The sequence below is a fragment of the Cricetulus griseus genome, chromosome 7 (genome assembly GCF_003668045.3).
Source record: "Cricetulus griseus strain 17A/GY chromosome 7, alternate assembly CriGri-PICRH-1.0, whole genome shotgun sequence".
NCBI classification, from domain to species: Eukaryota; Metazoa; Chordata; class Mammalia; order Rodentia; family Cricetidae; genus Cricetulus; species Cricetulus griseus.
Window position 1 is genome coordinate 44951043 of NC_048600.1, and position 19387 is coordinate 44970429.

Here is a 19387-nt window from a genome sequence, read left to right on the forward strand (position 1 = left end):
GGTATGCAGAGAAGGGGGCAGGGCTGTCCTCAGAGAAACCCAGGAGGTGTCAGTAGGACCAACCTGGTGATGGATTGGAGCTCAAGGTGAGGAGAGGGCTGTAAATCCCTGACCTGCCGGTCAGAGGAGCCAGGCGGCGGGGTGGATGGGCAGGCAGGACAGTGGTCATCCCTGGCCCTGGAGAGATACAGGGGTGGCTTGGGTGGAGTGTCTTCTGGGGTGGGGAGGCTGGTAGCCTCTTAGATTTCCCTCCTTTGCATGTGTTGCCCCCCTCAGGTGGTGAAATGCCAGCTTATCAGATATCGATAAGCAGCCTAGCACATCAGGAAAGCTGGGCAGATAAAGCCCACATCACATTGCAGGATTTATCTGTAGAGCTGGGTCTGATGGGGGAGTGGAGCCTCTTGAGCTGGGCCACTTGGTCCTGTTTCCTGTCAAGGCTGACTCTTATTCTGACAAGGGGCCTCATGTGACCCTCTCCCTAAAACTGTCCAGGAAACTGAGCTTGACCCTGAGGACTCGGAAGCCTTAAGATGAACGACACTGTTACCCTTGTTCCTTTTGGGGGTGACTCACAGGCATTATCTCCTGTCCTGTATCCCTCTTAGGGAACATGTCATTATAGGGTGACACTGAGCTAGGACCTCTTTTGAGACCTCCCCTGAATCTCTGGGCAGGGGCCAGGGTCCTCATCTCAACAGTGGGAAAGGGCGTCACTCAGCAGAGAGGGACCCTCAGTGTGCAGTACTCTGCCCATAGTGGAATCCCCTGGGACCTGGTGGACCCTGAGCAGAGACCAGCTGGATCTCAGAACTCTGCCTTCCACAGCCTGACACACAAAGACTCCATGCAGGGCATGTCACTGCTTTTCTGGTTGTGCACTCAGTCGTGTGGACAGACATCAGAAGGGCATTTGGGTGGTGGGAGCATATGTTGCATGGGTGCCTTTGATCTAATCATTCCCTTCATGTCTGGATTGGAGGGTTCTGTGCCCCTCCTCTCATGCACTCTGGTCTAGAAGAATAAAAGGCAGAAGACAGCAGGCAGGGAAGAGAGGGGCAGAGACAGCAAGGTAAAGTCCTTTCCCAGAGTCCCGGATATCTGCCTATCACCCTGAAGCAGAGTAACCAGGCTTGTGTGTGACCTTTGTGACCTGGAGCACCAGACCCCAGACTCCCTGGCTGAATTTACCCTCCACTGCATGGCCCTGGCTCCATTCCAGACTTGATACTCTGTCAACCCCAGTCGAGCCCTGTCTCCCAGCTGGACTCACGCTGAATTCCCCACTGCTTCCAGATGCTGAAGCCTCTGCTGCTGGCGCTGCCCGTCCTGGCTACCCTGTTGCAAGCCGCCCCTCGTGAGTTCTATCTTGAGCCATCCCTGTCTTTCTCCCTGACCTTCACAGACAGATCCCAAGGATAGCTGCCTCAGTACAGGGAGGGGAAAGCCAGGGTACTGAGGTTGCCCCCTTGTCCTTTTCCAGGCCCATCTGAGCAGCGAGTGGGCATCGTGGGAGGACAAGAGGCTTCTGAGAGTAAGTGGCCCTGGCAGGTGAGCCTGAGACTTAAGTTCAGCTACTGGATACATTTCTGCGGAGGCTCCCTCATCCACCCACAGTGGGTGCTCACTGCAGCACACTGTGTGGGACCGTGAGTATCCCTGGGCCTGGTATGGTGGGAGACAGGGATCAAGATTTCTCCCATAGTCCCCAGTGTTCCTGAGGCTTCAATGTTCAGGTCTAGGCTGGAGCCTTCCAAACAGGACTATATTCTTCCAGGCACATCCAAAGCCCAGAGCTCTTTCGGGTGCAGCTTCGTGAGCAGCATCTATACTATCAGGACCAACTGTTGCCTGTGAACCGGATCATCGTGCACCCCAACTATTACTCAGTCGAGGGTGGGGCAGACATTGCCCTGCTGGAGCTCGAGGACCCTGTGAATGTCTCCAGCCATGTCCAGCCCATATCCCTGCCCCCTGCCATGGAGACCTTCCCCTCAGGGACATCATGCTGGGTGACAGGCTGGGGCGACATTGATAATGGTGGTATGTGGCAGGGAAGGCTGCCAGTTAGTTGGGCAGGGACTAGGTCTCACCCAGCCCTAACAATGGAGGGTGGGCAGGGGTTCCCAGGGCTGGTCAGGGTTGAGCTTTCCCCAAAGGCTGCACTTATCTCACCCCAGAGTCTCTCCCGCCACCGTATCCCCTGAAGCAAGTGAAGGTGCCCATCGTGGAAAATAGCCTCTGTGATCGGAAGTACCACACTGGCCTCTCCACAGGGGACAATGTTTTTATTGTCCATGATGACATGTTGTGTGCTGGAAATACTGGAAGAGACTCCTGCCAGGTAGGTCTTGTGTCCCTGTACCACCCACCCCGCACCCCACCCCATCCAGTCTCCATATGGAGTACTAATTTGAATCTTCTCCAGGGTGACTCAGGGGGGCCGCTGGTCTGCAAAGTCAAGGGTGCCTGGCTACAAGCAGGTGTGGTCAGCTGGGGTGAAGGCTGCGCAGAGGCCAACCATCCTGGCATCTACACCCGGGTGACATACTACTTGGAATGGATCTACCACTATGTCCCTGAGAACTGAGCTGCTTCCAGGGTCAAAGAACCAGGCTCTGCTGTCTTTAACTCACTGCTTCTGGCCCAGGTGGAGCCCCTGCCTTCTTGTCCTTCTGCATCCCCGTCCCTCTGAGCCCCTGGCCATTCCTATCCCCTCTGCTTCCCACCCCAGGTGGCTGCACTGGGTCCTCACCCTCCTCTATGGCTCATTAAAGAACATGACAAAAAAAAAAAAACCAAACCCAAAACTATGGGGTTGCTGTTCTCATTGTGGGTGTCATTGGGGGAAAATGGAGTACCTTGCATGACAAGGCTGTGATGCCCTTGCTGGGGGGGTCTTGGTCGCAGGATTGGCATACTGTAAGGTTGGGCCTCCTTACCTGTCCCCAAGACTAACCTCTTTCCACACAACCTCACTTAAAAAAGTTATTTTAAACACATGCCAAACATACACTTGTTTGCAGGGCGGTGGTGGCACACACCTTTAATCCCAGAACTCAGGAGGCAGAGACAGGTGGATCTCTGTTTGAGGTCAGCCTGGTCTATGGAGTGAGTTTCAGGATAGCCAGGGCTGTTACACAGAGAAACCCTGTCTTGAAAAGCCACAAAACAAACAAACAAACAAACAAACAAACCATGTGCTTGCTAATACATGTGCATGCCACAGTGCATGTGTGGAGGCCAGAGGATACCTTTGTAGAGTCATTTTTCTCCTTCCACCTCTATTCGGGCTCTGGGCATCAAACTCAGGTTATCAGGCTTTGATGGCCAGCACCTTTGCCCACTGAGCCATCTCGGCTGCCCATAGCTCATTCATTTTATGTGAAAAACATCATGTCCTTAAGACATGGAGAACAACATGGACCAATGTAGAGGGAAGCCAGACTCACTGCAACTGGGCCAAGAAACAAAGCACTCCCACCCCGACCCCTACTCAGGTATGGCTCTTCCATCTTTACCCTGCAGTGGCAAGAGATGTCTTCGTCTCATTGATGGCTCCATGACTGTCTTGACAGGAACAGCCCTGCAGTCTTGCGTTCTTATCACACTTCTGCACAGAGTCCATGTCATTACTGCCTCTGCTGCCCAGAATCCCATGTGCTGGGGCCTGGGGATGTAGCTCAGTTGGTAATATTTGCCTAGCATGCAGGAAACCTTGGCTTCAAGCCCCACCACAAGCCAGATGTGGTCCTATACCCCTGCAATCCCAGCACTGGGGAGGTGGAGGCAAACCAAGAGAAAGGTCTTTCTTGTCTGCAAATTGAGTGTGAGGCCAGTCTGGGATATGTGAGACCCCACTCCAAAAGAATCAAGCTCAAAAATAATTTTGTATAGCACACATTTGGCTGCTATGGTGGACTTTGCTTTGAGGCTTTCTCATTTGAGGCTCCAGGGACTTGGATGTTCATGGCTGTTGCTACTCACACAAATGCCTATGTCTTGAACATTCAGCTGAAGGGAGCTGTTGGCCTGGGGGGGGCATTCTGCTTGTTGGAATGTCACTTATTTTTCATATTCATATGCCAGCAACGCTGCCTCTTTGTCCCCCTTGTCTTGATTCAGCATTCCGCATTAGAGGTAACATCTGATGGGGGTGGTGATATCCACGTTTTTGTGATTATTGCTGAGGGCTGACCATTCCCTTTCTTGGGTAGAGCCCTCATCCTTGATGAGGAAATGAAGTCAGTTGTCTCATCCAGTGCTTAGTGTCGTCTCTTGGGGGTGGTGTGTGTGTGTCACACTCTTAACTGCTGAGCCATCTCTCTGGCTCCTTAGTTTTAATTTTTAATGTAAAAAAATAACACATACACATCACAAAGTAAATCTGGAACTTGGTCCCTTGTCCCTTGATCCCAGCCATCTCACTATCTCAGGGTCATTGTGGATGCTGGTAGGTAATGACACTCTGATGGGTGCATTTAGCTATCCCTTAGTGGAGACCATGCAGGGTGGTAGACGGACCAGGATCCCAGTGAGAAGCATCTAGGGACAGGCAAGGGGCAAGAAGGAAAGGGGCATGGGCAGGTGGCAGGGGAGAGCAGCCTGACCTCCTGCTGGGCTTTCTTTTTTCTTTTATTTATATAGCTTCACATGTCAATCCCTTCTCCCTCCCCTCCCCCCAACCCTCCACCAGTCTCCCCACCCCTACCCCCTCCACTTCCCAGGGAGGGTAGGGCCCTCCTTGGGGCTCCCCAAAGTCCACCACATCATCCTGGGCTGGGTCTAGGCCCTCCCCCATGTGTCTAGGCCGAGAGAGCATCCCTTCATGTGGCCTGCTGGGCTTTCTGCTTATCAGACCCTGGCAGAGCAGCTCAGCACAGCTCAAAGTCAGTTGACAGATAAAAGTGATCACTGGCTTCATCTCCCACCATGGGCTACAGGGACCAGGCTTGGGGGCTTTCAGGGCAGGATCCAAACCCTCTGTTTCAGCCAGAGGCCAGAAACCAGGTGAGCAGGCTACTTTAGACTCCCTCCCTACAGCAGACCTCTGGCTCTACTTGGGGTCTGAGTTACAGGAGATGATTCTGGTATCTCTCTCTCTCTCTCTCTCTCTCTCTCTCTCTCTCTCTCTCTCTCTCTCTCTCTCTCTCTCTCTCTCGTGTGTGTGTCCAGGGCCAGGCTGCCTGTGCCTGTCTCCTTGCTTTTCTGTGAGGTGGAAACAGAGGAAACAGACCTGGAATGAGAGAGAGTGAAGAGGGCTCTGCAGGCAGCCAGGTGACAGGGTATAGGTAGGTGGGGGAGATACCAAAAGCAAAAGGAGGTGGGACAAGGAAGGGTCCTGAAGTCCTCTCCTGTGGGGACCTGGGGATAGTTCAGAGGGCCAAGACTCAGAGGATCTGGTCCTGTGAAAATCTGAGTGACACCAGACTCTTGTGTTGGCTGGGATGGCTTATTAGAACACATGGCTTCACTGCCTGCCATATGCTGGGATGAAAGGGCAGGCAGGTCTAGTGTTCCCAACAGTCCCCTCTTAGGTATGCAGCTACCAGAGGGAGGCCAGCTACACAGGGCGGGCTGATAGTGTACTTGTTTGACACTAGGTCAAACATTTAGCATGCACTCTTGAGCTGTGGGAGAGGTGGGCATGAAGCACAATTTGCCTTGTGATGTCACATCCTGAAGAAGGAATGAGCCACTCTCTACTGCCAGTTTCCCCACATTTAATAGGGGATTCCTAACCTAAAAAGTATCAGTGAGACCCTTCAACCCTGGCCTGTGATTTGGAGCTGGGAGTAGTTTCTGACTCTGGCCACACCTCTGGTCAGCTGACCATCAGGCTCCAGACAGACCAGAAGCCCTGAACAGGGTCTGACTATCTGAGGTGGAGTTAGGGGACTCAGGGCTGGACATGAGAACAGGGACATGGAGGAGGATGTGTCATCATAGAGGGCTGGGCATCTCTGAAGAGCCTTGGAGGCCGAGCATCTGGAGAGTGGGAGGAGCATGCCCTGCAGGAACCAAGGCTGCATTGCCTCCTCTCCACAGTGGGGCAAGAGAAGCTCAGGTTGTGGTGGGGGCAGCTGGGTCCCACTCTGTTCCTATTATTGTTTGTGTCCTTGAACTTATCCCTTGCTGCCAAGGCTGGGTGTAGCCTTCATGTGAGACAAATGAAGTTGACAGCCCCTCCCTGTGCTATACAACAGGATCAGGTGGGGAGCCTGTATCCTTCTCCCTCCCTATAGCAGGTGTGAAGTCATTCCTACCCCACCCCATCCTGGCAGGTCCTGGGCTGGGCAAGGGGAGGGGGTGGTCCTGTCTGCGGTGGGTAGACACCATGCCTCTGGGTCCTCGTGGCTTCCTACTGCTTCTGGCTGTTCCTGGTGAGTGAGCTGGCTTGGGGTCGGGGTGGCATTATATTTGTATCCTGCTCTGGGTGGAGGGGAAGGAGAGGATGGGCCTGCTTCCTCTCTGAAGGTCCGCCTGGATCCACCTTATTTTCCACCAGCCCCTGGCTGGAGCTCTGAGAGAGTTGCGGTTCTATAGAGGGATCTGGGCTTAAGTGGGCAAAAGCCAAGTTCTTCATGGTGGGACTGTTCTGCCTGGGCTTCTCAGCTGGGTGGGTAGCTTAGCCATCATTGCTGGGGACAGAGGCTTGGGGTGTGGGTGTGGGGCCACCTATAGGCCCAGACCCTGGTAAGACCCTCCTCAGGAAGACCTAGAGGTTGTGAGGAGCTAAGGCTGGGTCAGTACTCAGTGCCTCCCAGCTGTTGTTTATGGCCCATGGCTGACCTCACTCTACTCGGGATTGGGATGGCAGCTGGTCAGGCCACATCTACCTGGCTGGGACCCACCTATCTGGCTAGATACCAGCTTTAGCTGCTCAGGGAGGGAACATCCACTTTGGGTCACCTTGGACATTGTGGGGGACAATGCTTAGGCCCAGGGGACCAGAGTCACTCTCATGAGCAGCTCCCCTAATGCTTCTGTCTCCATCCTTCAGGTATCTCTCATGAGGCTCTACAGTCAGGTATGTCCCCAGTAGATGTTTCAGGGTTAGAGACCAGTCCTGGCAAGCAGGCCACAGAGGGACAGTCTATGGTGGGGAGAGGGAAGTCTGGCCTAGGGAGGCCATGTACTTGCCACAGAAATCCCTGGTACCCTGGCTGATAGAGCACAGGCCGGCTTCACCTGGGAAGCTGCACCTCTGTTTTGGCTATTTTGTATCTTCAAGAGCTACTTTGAATCTCCTGTGCAAGCTGCTGGCCCTCACAGTCCACCCCTTTCTTCTGCTGAGGTTGCTCTTGAGAGAGACTTTCCCGAGACATCTTTAGCCTTCTTTAGGACTTACCTGGTGTCCGAGGATAAGGGATGTCATTTGCTTCCATTCCTTCTAGCAGCGTAGACCCCCCAATTTCTGATTTCATTCTGTCCTACAGATTAAGAGTGAAGCCCTCCCCTATGGTTGGTTTTTTGAGACAAGGGTTCTCTATGTAGCTTTGTAGACCAGGCTGGCCTCAAACTCACAGAGATCCACCTGCCTCTGCCTCCCGAGTATTGGGAGTAAAGGCGTGTGCCACCACTGCTCGGCTACTCTACTTTTCATTTAAAAAAATTAAGATGAAATTTCCATCAAATTTAGCCACGATACAGTGTAGCTGTACATTTCCAGTGTTTTGTGATATTACATCTATCTAGTTCCAAACATCACTCTAAAAGGAAACCCCATTCTCACCAAGGAGGTACTTCCTCCCCAACCCCCAGCCTCCTGGGCCTTCAGAGCTCCCAGCACTCTCAGCCCTTTCTCACCCCCTTAACTCCAGGCAGTAAGCTGCTTGCCCTAGCCCCACCCAACCATCTTTCTAAGGAGGCCTGCTATGTCCTATGGGGCTGTGTTCAGACACCTAGAATCCATAAACTTATTGCTTCCAGGGCAGCAGTTTGCAGCCTGTGAGATGTGACCCCTTTGGGTCAAACAACCCTTTCACAGAGGTCGCCTAAGACCATCTGCTTATCAGATATTTACATTATGATTCTTAACAGTAGCAAAATTACAGCTATGAAGTAGCAATGAAAATAATTTTACGCTTGGGGGTCACCATAACATGAGGAATTGCATTAAAGGGTCACGGCATTACGAAGATTGAGAACCACTGGTCTAGGGCATTGTTATTTCCTGCACCCATAATACTTCTGGGGGGAGGGACCAGCAGGTAGGGAGCAGAGACATTAGGGTTCCCCAAGATGCTAAGGAGTGGGAATCATTGAGGGCTCCTAGAGGAAAGGCATTGGGCAGAATGCCAGTCTCTGGGAGTCCCTAGCTAACAATGCCTCCTCTGGCTCAGGGTGTGGCCAGCCCCAAGTTTCGCGTGCAGGAAGTCGAATCGTGGGAGGCCAAGCTGCCCCAGCTGGCACATGGCCATGGCAGGCTAGCCTCCGACTGCAGAAGGTGCACGTGTGTGGAGGGTCCCTGCTCAGCCCAGAATGGGTACTCACAGCAGCCCACTGCTTCTCTGGGTGAGTGGCCCGACAAGGCCTGACTGCCTGGGCTTATGGGACAGTGACAGCAAACAGGTCCTTGCTTATTAGCCTGTGATTCACACCCTTGAGTGTGTGGATCTTTCTTCAATAAAGAAAACCACATTAAGGTCCACCCACCTGAAGCAGCAGTGTGCAGCCCCCGTGGGGTGGGGTGGGGTCCCCTCTCCCACATCTGCCAGTCTGTGGCAAGGGACATTTGCTGGAGTGATTCTGACCACTTAACCAGCTTGTATTCAGGAAGTATCCTAAACCTAGTCAGCCAGAAGCTCTTCTACTTACCTGGCATACTTCCAGAACTGCCTTTCCCTGTTTTAGGGCAGTCGCTGGCACTGTCAGGCTCAGGCCCCATGTACACAGTAGCTGTTTCTATGCCTAGAGCTGAGGACGAGTGGGGCATTGGGCCCTGGGTGGGTGGTAGGTAGGTTAGTCATTGTTTGAGAGGGACGCTTCCATCTCTCCCTGCCTCCCAGGTCTGTGAACTCATCTGATTACCAGGTGCACCTGGGAGAGCTGACCATCACCCTGTCTCCCCATTTTTCCACTGTGAAGAAGATTATCCTGTACTCTAGCCCCCCAGGGCCACCAGGGTCCAGTGGAGACATTGCCCTGGTACAGCTGGGCACCCCGGTGGCCCTCTCCAACTGGGTCCAGCCTGTGTGCCTTCCGGAGGCCTCAGCTGACTTCTACCCCGGGATGGATTGCTGGGTGACAGGCTGGGGCCATACACATGAGGGAGGTAAGGAGCCCTTCCTGAAACCTCCCCCATGGGGATAAGGGAAGGCAAGAGCCACCTGGGTGGCAGAGGAGCCACTGGTGCTACCGCTTGCTCCTAGTGGCCACACCTGTTCCTCCTAAAAGCTGATCACATACTGCTCTCTGCCAAGATCCATGTCTGACCCATAGAATGGGGGTGACAAGGTCAGCGTGGTGGGAGGTTGGTAACTGCATGAGTGATGCGCCTGCCTCTTGCCCACTCCCCAAAGTGCGGGGCTGGTTATTCAACCTCCTCCTGAACCTTCATTTCTCTCAGAGCCTCTGAAGCCCCCGTACAACCTGCAGGAGGCAGAAGTCTCTGTGGTGGATGTAGAGTCCTGCAGCCAGGCTTACAGCAGCCCCAATGGCACCATCATCCAGCCAGACATGCTATGTGCCCAGGGCCCCGGGGATGCCTGCCAGGTGAGTTGGCTAGGAGCACAGAGGGCTGGCTCAGCCTGAAGCATGATAAGGGTCCCCAAGTCCTTGGTATCCTCATTCTGACCTGTCCTGCAGGATGACTCTGGAGGGCCACTAGTCTGCCAGGTGGCTGGGATCTGGCAGCAGGCTGGTGTGGTCAGTTGGGGTGAGGGCTGTGGCCGCCCCGACCGGCCTGGTGTCTACACTCGAGTTACTGCCTATGTAAACTGGATCCATCACCATATTCCAGAATCAGGGGGCTCAGGAATCCAAGGGTTTTCCTGGATTCCCCTCCTGGCTGGCCTTTTCTTGCCCAGTCTCCTGCTGCTGCTGGTCTCTGGAGTCCTGATGGCCAAGTGCTGGCTGGGGCAATGCTGGCTAGGCTCCCCCTCCCACCCAACTTCAGACCTCTGACTCAGGTGTCACAACCCAAGTGTATTCCTTAAATAATTTAAGTGTTTATTCAGCTTTGCTTTGCCCCTTCCCTCCCAGTATCTTTGACTTAGGAAGCCAAGTTTTCTGCATCAGATTATTGCAATGTTTAACCTGAATTTGTAAAATGGATGACATAAAGCAAATAGATGGCAAATGAACATCAGGGCCAAAGGCCTGGGATAGAATGGGAAGCCCCATCCAGTTGGGGCTATGAGGTCTTATTGCACAGGCCAGCACTCCTTGGTGATGTGGCCCTTCCCAGGGTCACTGAAAAGTTTCTAGACCATCTAAGAGGATGGAATAGGGCGAGGGGCCGTGTGAGAAAAAGAATGCTGAGTGATGGACAAGAACAAGACCGTGAATGAAGGTGGTATTGGCTGTGGTGGCTGCAGGACCACATGTCTGCCCACCAGGGCACAAGGGGCTCAAGCGTGTGCTCCCTATGGAAATCTGTGTGTCACATGGATGGATCTGCGGTGCCCTTCTGCCCATGAGGAGTTTCTGGTCCTTCTCAGGACATAGTCTCTCCTCCTGAGACTGATGACCTGGTCCTGGTACGACTTCAGATGGCGGTGGTTAAAACTCAGGAAAACCCAAACCTGAATCACCACGAGGGAGGCTCGTGGGGCCCGAGGCTGCTCCTGTGTCATGGTGCAGAGACTGAATGTCTGCTGCCTCTCCCGGGATGACATCTCCGGGTCTCTCTGCCTCAGTGGGGCCTGAGCCAGAGTCCACTCATGGCCCTGACTGGGGCTACCATCCTGCAGGGAGCCACCAACCTGAATGCCAAAGCCCTGTGCACACCCAACCCAATCTACACAGGCTCATCTCCACTGTCATCTAGGGCAGGGGTGGCTGGGGGAGACCCTGGTTTCTTCAAGGGGGTCTGGGGCACAGTGAGGTACAGTCCTTGCCCCTTCTCTGGGGGGTCACCAGAGGGCACAGGAGGTTCAGTTCCATGGTGCACAAGATGCACTATAGCCCCCAAAGAGGAAACTCTGGGTTCTGGGGTCACACTTTGGTCACTGTCCAAAAAAGAGTCTCCACCAGGTCCCCCCATGTCCAGAGGCTCAAAGGCAAAGTTGGGGACAGTCAGGTGCTCTGCCCGGCAGGAGGCCTGGCCCCAGCGCTCACCCTTGGCTACAGCATCCCCTCCATTGCCTGGGCCCTCTGTGGACTCTGGGCAGTCCCTGTGTAGGGCAGCCTCACAGGACGGGGTTCTGCGCCTCAGGGTAGTGTTGCCACCTTCGGCTGCAGGGGGCCGGGAGGAGCCCTCATCCTCAGTGGGAGGTTCAATGGAGATGCAGGGAGGGCTCATCTTTTTCTTCCTTCGTGCTCCAAGAGCTGGCTCCAGCTCTGAGGCCCGACCCCTCCCCTCCCCGGCCTCTAGGTGGCTGTCTCCACTATCCAGTTCCACAGAGGGCCACCGTTGTGAATCTGCTCGACCTGGTTTGTCCAGGAAGCTCTGAGCATCTACACTGCAGAACCTGTGTGGGTCTCGCCCACTGCCCACCACACCTTTGGCAACAGGGGAGGCTGCTGGGGAGGCCTCTGGGCTGTGGGGCTCTGTAGCCGGCCAGGGGTGAGCTGAGCTGGTGATGTGGCTGACCTCCTCATCGGCTGGGTCGGCTGCTTCAGCCTCATCTCCTCCCAGGGTGGGAGGGCGGCTAGAGATGCAGCGCTGCCCGAAAGTGTGCTTGCGCGTACGGACACTGGCAGGTCGTGGGGAGCAGGTAGGGGACCGCAGGGAGCCCAGAGACAATTGCTTCGTGGAGGTATTTTCAGCAGGCTCTGCGTGGTCTGGGATGCCGTCTTCTCCAGGGTCATCAACCTGCCCTTCCAGGGACTCGGTGTGCATGGCCTCCTGAAACAACATGGAGGGCCAAGTTGAGGGCCCTGCTGGCACCCAGCAGTCAGGGACCTTCTTTTCCATCAGGGCCCTGATTGGGAAAGGTTGGCAATAGCCCAGGGTAGCTCTTACCCTCCAGGCTGGTGACTCAGGGACTGGGAACTGATGTGAACATCCCTGACTTTGGCCTCACCCAATGACCTATGAGATGTCAGAGGATGAATCTGCCACACTGGGGCACATGGAGAAGAGGCCTGGGGGGGGGGGTCTAAACTCATAAGACAGTTTTCCAGAGCCCAGAGAACTTTGAAGGGCTCAGGTCACCTCCTCACTCTTCAGCCCCACAGTCCCACAGCTCAACTTGTACCCCAAGAACAGGAAGTTCCCAAGAGCTCCCATGTTCTAAGAGGTTCTTGTGCCAGGCAGTGGGAACTGAGGGGAAGGACAGGCAGACTATGGACCAGGCTGGGTGGTACAGGCACATTAGCCATTGTTGGGGGGGGGCGTCTAAGGCTTCTGCCTGAGAGAGGGACTTGAGCCCCATGAGGGGCTCTGCTACCACAGTTGGCCTGTTGACGGACCTGGTTGAGGACTCGAGACCTACTAAGCAGAGACGGGAGACTCCAAGTCCAAGGGTACAGTAGCACACGTCCTGTTGGGCCTCAGCCTAGATAACCCTCTGAATGGGGAAAAGGAACCCTGGGAGCCCCAAAGCCCTGTGGGATGAAGGTTTCCCTTACCTGTCTGCAGAGTATCCGTGAGAGGCTCAGAGAACGGGGTGTGCCCCGGGGTGACAGGGCATGAAGGGGGTCGCTGACCCTGGCTGGGGAGGATGCAGCCGACGGGACCTGGAAGGAGGCACGGGGCTCCAGGGGCGGCGAGTGAGCAGAGGTGACCAGGCCTGGGGCAGGGATGCATCTGAACTGTGTGGCCTGAAGACTTGGCCCTTCCTCCAGCCCTCCTTGCCATGCTGCCCAGTTCCCCACCTGCCCAACCCAGCTTCCCTGCTGCCCCTGCCAGAGTCCATACCCGAAGGGATGCTACCAGCGTAGGTCTCCATCTCCACTTCCTGCAGTGGGTGAGGGTGTGGGACAATGGCGGGAGCCACAGGCCGGAACATGTAGCTGTCGTTGGGCAGCGAGAGCATCCTGGACACAGAAACTTTGCGCACGACCAGGAGGTTTGGAGTGTCTGGCTGGGTCCCCGGGCTTTCCTATGGTGAGGAAAACTGCTTATAAGCTCAGCAGCATCCTGGAAGCCCTGGGACCACCCTGGGCCCCCAGGAAGCTTTACCGGTGTGGCAGATGGGGGCTGGGCTGTGGAGCCCTGAGCCATCTCCAGCTCAATCTCAGCATCCATCTCGGCGTCCTCGCGGGCCTCCTTGTTGCTCTCCTCCAGGTGTTTCATGAGCACGGCCACCACCACGTTGACCAACACAAACTGGGCAACCAGCACGAAGGTGACGAAGTAGACGGGAGAGAGTGCAGGCAGGTAGCTGAGGCAGTGCTTGTCTTCACGGGCACATTCACGTAGGGTGTCCTAGGGTGGGCGGCAGGGTCATGGCTCTGTCTTCCCTCCCTGTCACAGCCAGGAAGCGGGGAGGGAGGAGCGGCCCCACCATTACCTTCATGATCCCATTCCAGTTGTCTCCTGTGGATACTCGGAACAGTGTGAGGAAGGCCATGCCAAAGTTGGTGAAGGTAGCGTGCCTGCTCAGGCCCTCACAGGGATTGTCCTCACTGCACTCTGAAAGGAAGAGTCCCGGCCCACTCAGCAGACTACATCCCACGTGGGGCTAGCTGGGGTGTGTGTTTGGAACCTGGGGCCCAGGCCTCTGTTCTACACCGACTTGACCTCACTAGATAGCACTATCTGAGCCCCTAAGTATCCACAAGCCTTAGGCCTGGCCTCTCTGCTCGTGGCTGGTATATACCAAGCAATGGGGTTCCCCGGGGCACAAGGTGGTCTGGCTGCCAAGCCTGGCCACCAGACTTACCTTGGGAGACTTGGAGGCAGGGAAGAAATGATTTGTAAACATTTGCTGTGAATGTATGTGATGACTGCGTGAGAGCCATGCCTGGACTCAGCTCTCTGGGTGGGCAGGCAACATTTCAATGACAACCTGCATGGCCTCTGTCCAACTGGGGTGCACAAAGACCCCAAAAGAACCCCATAGCTAGTGGAAGGGTGGAGTAGTTACCAACATGCCCTAGCCTAGACAGAATAAAGTCTCAGACTTGTCTTAGGTAATAATACAGAAGACATTATCACTGGCAACCTTTCCTGGGGACAGTGCTCAGGGTGAGGCATTGGTATGTGCTAGTGTGTCCATGTCTTCCAGTACACACATTCACCCTGGAATGTGGCCCTGGCTTGAGTGTGGACATGTGCATCACAGATCTGGGGGTATGCTTCCTAGTGGGCATGTCTGTGTGCACAGGTGTGAGAATGTGTACCTGCTTTACACACTGGGCTGGCAAGGTGAAGGTGAGCAGGGGGTCAGGCAGGCTGAGGGCACACTAGAATGCTTGAGGCCTACATGGTCTAGCCTAGTACCCTTCACACTCCATAAACCTGTGGGGAGGTAGGGTGGGACAGAGACAGGAGCCACCTTCCCGGGGACTGGTATCACCTTGTGGGAGAGCCACAGAGTAGTCACACTCACCTAGCCTCCCAAACAGCTCCACTCCCAGGGCAGCATAGATAAAAAACAGGAGCATGAAAAGAAGACCAAGGTTCCCTACCTACACAAGAGAGAAGCAGAACAATGTCAGCCCCACGCTGGCCTGCTCTGCCTTGCCCCACCACTCCCAGCACTGGGAAGAGGGCCCAGCTACAGTTCTACTTAGGCCCTGTGGCCTTCCTGGGGCTAGAACATCACCCATCCTCAGAGGCTCTCTGTCCTGGTTCAGCATCCCTCTGTAAGCTAGCCTCTGCTTCTCCATGGTTCCCAATGCCTACTTTGTTCTCCCAATTGTTCCTGGGAGCGGCTCTTCTCTCTGTCTTGCCCTCAAGGCATAGAGGGGTCCCACTCAGGGATCATGCCTACCACATGGAGAGCCACCTCAGTGTCCCCATACTGGGCTGGTGCTCAGTGGACTGGAGCACCAGGAGGGATACAACCACCCATGAGAACCTGCCAGTCCCAGCACCTGCACACACCATACCTCAGCATCTACTCCAGCCCCTTTTCAAGGCATTACCCAGGCCTCCATCACTGACCCCCGGACACTAAAAATGATGGAAGTCACTCAGATGGGGCTAAAATGATGCTGAGGCCAGCACGTGTCAGACAAGATGGGGACAGGCAGTACAGAGGGCTGGAGAGCGGGTGTATGGGTATAAGGGTGCACATCGGACAGAAGAGGCACTGGGGTGAGTGAGTGAGTGGGGGAATAGGTGGATGGAACATTCTGAATTGGCAGTCTGTCAGCTGGAGGATGGGCACAGGTGCAGGGGCGGCCAGGCAGCAGGTTGGGCTGTGGAGTATGTGTGCAAGTCTTCCAGGGTGTTCCTGCTTGGTATAGAAAGATGTATTCTGCAGTCCAGGGATAGGAAGGAAGGTGCAGAAATTCAGGAACTTGGTCTGCATTGGCTCGGAAGCCACCACTGGAGTCCTCTCTCCATTGGCAAGCTCACCTTGGACCCTGCTGGCCTTGCTGTGGCCCCTTACCTCCCATAGGCACCAGCTGTCACTAATGCTCTTGCCCAAAGCCTGAGGCCAAGGTGGGATGCCATCTCCAAGCTCTTCCAGATCAGCTGAGCCAAACATTCAGGCATGACCCTGGCCTCAGGACAGAGCAAGCAAGCAAGGGCCATGAGCCATGCCCACTCTGAAGCTTGTTTCCCAAAGGCTTGTGGTGGCCTTCAGGGGTGCTGGACTCCAACCTACCTGAGGCAGAGCTTGAACCACAGTATCCAGCAGGGCACGCATGCCTGTGGCCATCTTCAGTAGCTTCAGCACTAGGGCAGGAGCCGAATGTCAGCAGGGCCAAGCTGACCCAACAGCCCAGGGGACCCCGGACACCAGTCTCCTTCACTTTCTATCTACAGACCAGGGTTCCCTCTGGCTGCAGATGTCCCAGGCATCAGCTAAAGATGGAGCCTGTCTGTAGCCCATCCTAGACAGCCTAGGTAGACCCTGGACAGGGCACGCAGAGGCCACCTACCGCGGGCGATGCGAAGCACGCGCATGATGCGGATGATGGTGGGGTTGATGGGCAGGGCAGCATTCATCTCAATTTCCTCCAGCGCAATGCCCATGATGGACAGGAGGACTATGGCCAAGTCCAGCTGGTTCCACCTGGCCAGCCATGGGTGAAGCTTAGTGTGGCCATGGCTTGGAGTAGCTGTAGCTCAGCCAAAGCTCACCCAGAAGGGAAAAGAGCCTTCTCCCTACCACCTGCAGCCTGTCCCAGGCCACCTGCGGCCCCGACCTGCCCTGCATCCAAGATCACACACCTGTCCTTGAAGAACCTCCGGAACCCAAAGGCCACCAGCTTCAGTGCAGCCTCAAAGACGAAGACAATGGTAAAGACGTAGTTGCAGTACTTGAGGGCCTCATCCAGAGACTGGGGACAGAGGAGAGCTGGCTGAGGTGCCCTGTGGCTCCTAGATGCCCCACTGCCTTGCTCCCTCAGTGCCAACTCCATGACACCTGTGGCATGCCTGAGGTCATCACCCTGTGATGCAGGCTGAGGACTTCAGGAAAGGGAGGAACCAGGATATTCCCTGTCCTCAGCCCTGATGAGTAGATGACATTTTCCCCAGGCCAAGTGTATCTCCACTAAAAGGCTCTGCTGCAGAGAACCTGCACTTCCTGAGGGGGACACAGAGGGAGGCCCTTCAGCAAACACATGGAGGATGATGAAAAGAACAACGGGCCGGGCGTTGGTGGCGCACGCCTTTAATCCCAGCAGGGGAGGCAGAGGCAGGTGGATCTCTGCGAGTTCGAGGCCAGCCTGGTCTCCAAAGCTACACAGAGAAACCCTGTCTCGGAAAAAAAAAGAAAAAAGAAAAAAAGAAAGAAAAGAAAGAAAAGGACAAGAGCCCTCAGACTTGAGGTCTCTGACTAGCCCCTCTTGCTTTGGTATCCACACAATAATGTTCACACCTGCAGGCAGGGACCTGGTGGGTTTCAGCTTCTAATCTTGTGTTGGAACACAAGCTCCATGCCCCTCCCACCCTTGTTGGGGGCCCTCTTCCCAGTTCAACCCCTGCCTGTGGTTGGCCACCTTGGGCTGGTTGTAGTGCTCCATGGACATGGTGATGACATTGAGGCAGATGATGAAGGTGATGAAGAGGTCCAGGTAGTGGCTGGTGCACAGCGAATGGATGGAGCGGCGCGTGTGTGAATAGTCTGCGTAGTATGGCCGGCGCTGGGCCTCTGTGGAAAAGGGGAGGCACTGAGCAACCGGATACTAGGGGATTGCCTCTGCAATCCTTCCCGCTTTAGCATACAAAGGCCCTGTCTTTTAAGTGTGTGGACACAGCAGGCAGGGCCTCAGCCTGGCTGGGTGGCCCCTGGACCAGGCTGGAGGAGGAGGGAAGATTCCTTTTAGAAAGGCCTGTTCTGATCAAGAGGTACCTGTGAGGCCATGGTACCCAGGGAGCAGGACTGGGGCCCCCAACAGTGTCCAGGAGGAATGAGCCATCCCAGCCTCCCTATCCGAGTGCCTGCCTGCCCAGACCCCATTCTTCAGTGGCTTAGTCTGGGGAGCAGAGGGACTGTCCTCTTCATCAACCATGTGCTGACACTGGGGGTTTAGACATCTTGCTCATAAGGTAGAGTCACCTCCCTGTCTGGGCTCTGCAGGCTCTACTTGGATAGAGATGGCCAAGCAGCCATCCCTGGCCTTCAGTCTTAAGCTCCTCCAGCCTCCAAGGGGCCACTAGTGACCACCTGTGGCCTGGGATGAGTACCCCAGAGAGCCCGAGGCTGAAGTCAGGACAGGAACCCCTCAGGTACCCCTCCCCACATGCATCCCCTTAGGTTTATCTACACTAAATGCTATGCCTGCAGCAGTCCTCTCAGGGAACCCCAGAGTAGTTAAAGGGTCCCGCTGATGAGGGTTCTAGCCACCCTGCACCCCAGAACCCACTCGGCCTAGAACCACACACTTGGGGGCTGAAGGCCATGCTCTGAAAGAGCAGGGTCTGATGGGCAACCATCCCACCCTGGACCCACATGCTCCTCAGCCCAACGTGCAGTCATCAGCGAACTCAGCTCAGTGCAAGCAGCCAGGGGGGCCGACAGCCAGCTGAGACACCAGGGAGCAGCCACGAAGCCCTGGGGAACAAGGATGGACCTTGTCCCCTGGGCACAACAGACATGTGTACATGCTAGCCACAAGGAAGGCCAAGCAAGGGCAGGGCCAGCAACATGGACACTGGTGGGCAAGCCATTGACCTTCCTCCCACCCTCTGGCAGCACCCTGGCACTTTGCCCCACCCTGAGGTGGCCCCTGGAGGCCTATGACACCCATCTTTCCCACTGCAGCAGCAGCAACAGCAACAGCAGCAGTAGCAGCAGGCTGAGCATGCATAGCAGGGCAGGTACCTGGGTTGGGGAAAGTGCCTGGAAAAACAAGGACATGTCTGAGCGGCTGTGGTGGGGACACTGTGTGGGAAGCCCTCCTTGCTCCCAAGCTATGGCCCACTGTCCTGACTCTCCAATTCATGAGGGGTCTGAGAGGGTCCCATCTACCTCCTGTGCCCTCATGCGGTATCCTGCATCCTGTCATGGCAGGCACCCCAGCTGCTCACTCCAGTTGGCCCCTTTTCCAAGGCCTGGCCCCCATGCAAGGTGGCCACGTGCAGAGCCATCTGGGCTGGGGGCTGCAGGCCCAGAGCTGGGTGCCACACAGCATGCGTTCAGGTACCGACCCTCCACCTTGGGGGCCGCCTTACTCCTGCGCCTCCTCTCCAGGCGCCGCAGCCGTTTCTCCTCACGCCGCCGTGCCTCCTCAGCCTCCTGGTGCTGCCGGCATTTGTGGAAGTTCTCCACCACCACACCCACAAACATGTTAAGCACGAAGAAGCTGACGATGAGCAGGAAGGAGATGAAGTACAGCAACATCCAGGGGTTATGGTTCTGCACAGGCTGCAGCACACAAGAAGGAGGGCCCTTGACCTTCCTGCCTGGAAGCCCTCCCTAGGACTGGCTTGTAGGTAGGAAGCGGCTGCACAGTAGCAGACCAAAGTTCTGGGGAACGTTTCTGAGATGACTTGCCCCAATCCCAAAGACATAGAGGTTTTGCTCAAGGTTACCCATGAGAGCTGTCTCAGACTTGCATACCTGCTGGTCAATGCCCACGGCATCAAGCCCATCATACATGATGTTCACCCAGCCATCCTTGGACGACAGCACAAACAGGGACATCAGCGCCT

At 55.5% G+C, this 19387-nt stretch overlaps 3 protein-coding genes across 3 annotated transcripts in view; 2 read left to right on the forward strand and 1 right to left on the reverse strand.

Annotated features, from left to right (window-relative positions):
• The first annotated feature begins 1296 nt into the window (after positions 1–1296).
• On the forward strand, positions 1297–2590 carry LOC118239120 (tryptase beta-2-like). The gene is made up of 5 exons (XM_035447199.1): positions 1297–1357; positions 1484–1649; positions 1778–2043; positions 2181–2344; positions 2429–2590. Exons 1-5 carry the CDS (start codon positions 1297–1299, stop codon positions 2588–2590), a joined length of 819 nt encoding a protein of 272 aa, XP_035303090.1.
• Positions 2591–6337: 3747 nt separating this feature from the next.
• On the forward strand, positions 6338–10128 carry LOC113836642 (tryptase gamma-like). The gene is made up of 5 exons (XM_027425051.2): positions 6338–6383; positions 8346–8517; positions 9012–9277; positions 9572–9717; positions 9811–10128. Exons 1-5 carry the CDS (start codon positions 6338–6340, stop codon positions 10126–10128), a joined length of 948 nt encoding a protein of 315 aa, XP_027280852.1.
• An 835-nt stretch (positions 10129–10963) lies between these two features.
• Positions 10964–19387, reverse strand: part of Cacna1h (calcium voltage-gated channel subunit alpha1 H) — a 57421-nt gene continuing 48997 nt past the window's right edge. The window contains exons 23-34 of the mRNA XM_035447668.1: positions 19296–19385; positions 18908–19100; positions 17233–17384; positions 16460–16569; positions 16168–16301; positions 15891–15961; positions 14664–14742; positions 13623–13744; positions 13292–13537; positions 13043–13211; positions 12739–12899; positions 10964–12013 (exon numbers count right to left, since the gene is read on the reverse strand). Of these exons, the coding sequence (XP_035303559.1) occupies positions 10964–12013; positions 12739–12899; positions 13043–13211; positions 13292–13537; positions 13623–13744; positions 14664–14742; positions 15891–15961; positions 16168–16301; positions 16460–16569; positions 17233–17384; positions 18908–19100; positions 19296–19385 (2577 nt within the window). The remainder of the gene's footprint in view (positions 12014–12738; positions 12900–13042; positions 13212–13291; positions 13538–13622; positions 13745–14663; positions 14743–15890; positions 15962–16167; positions 16302–16459; positions 16570–17232; positions 17385–18907; positions 19101–19295; positions 19386–19387) is intronic.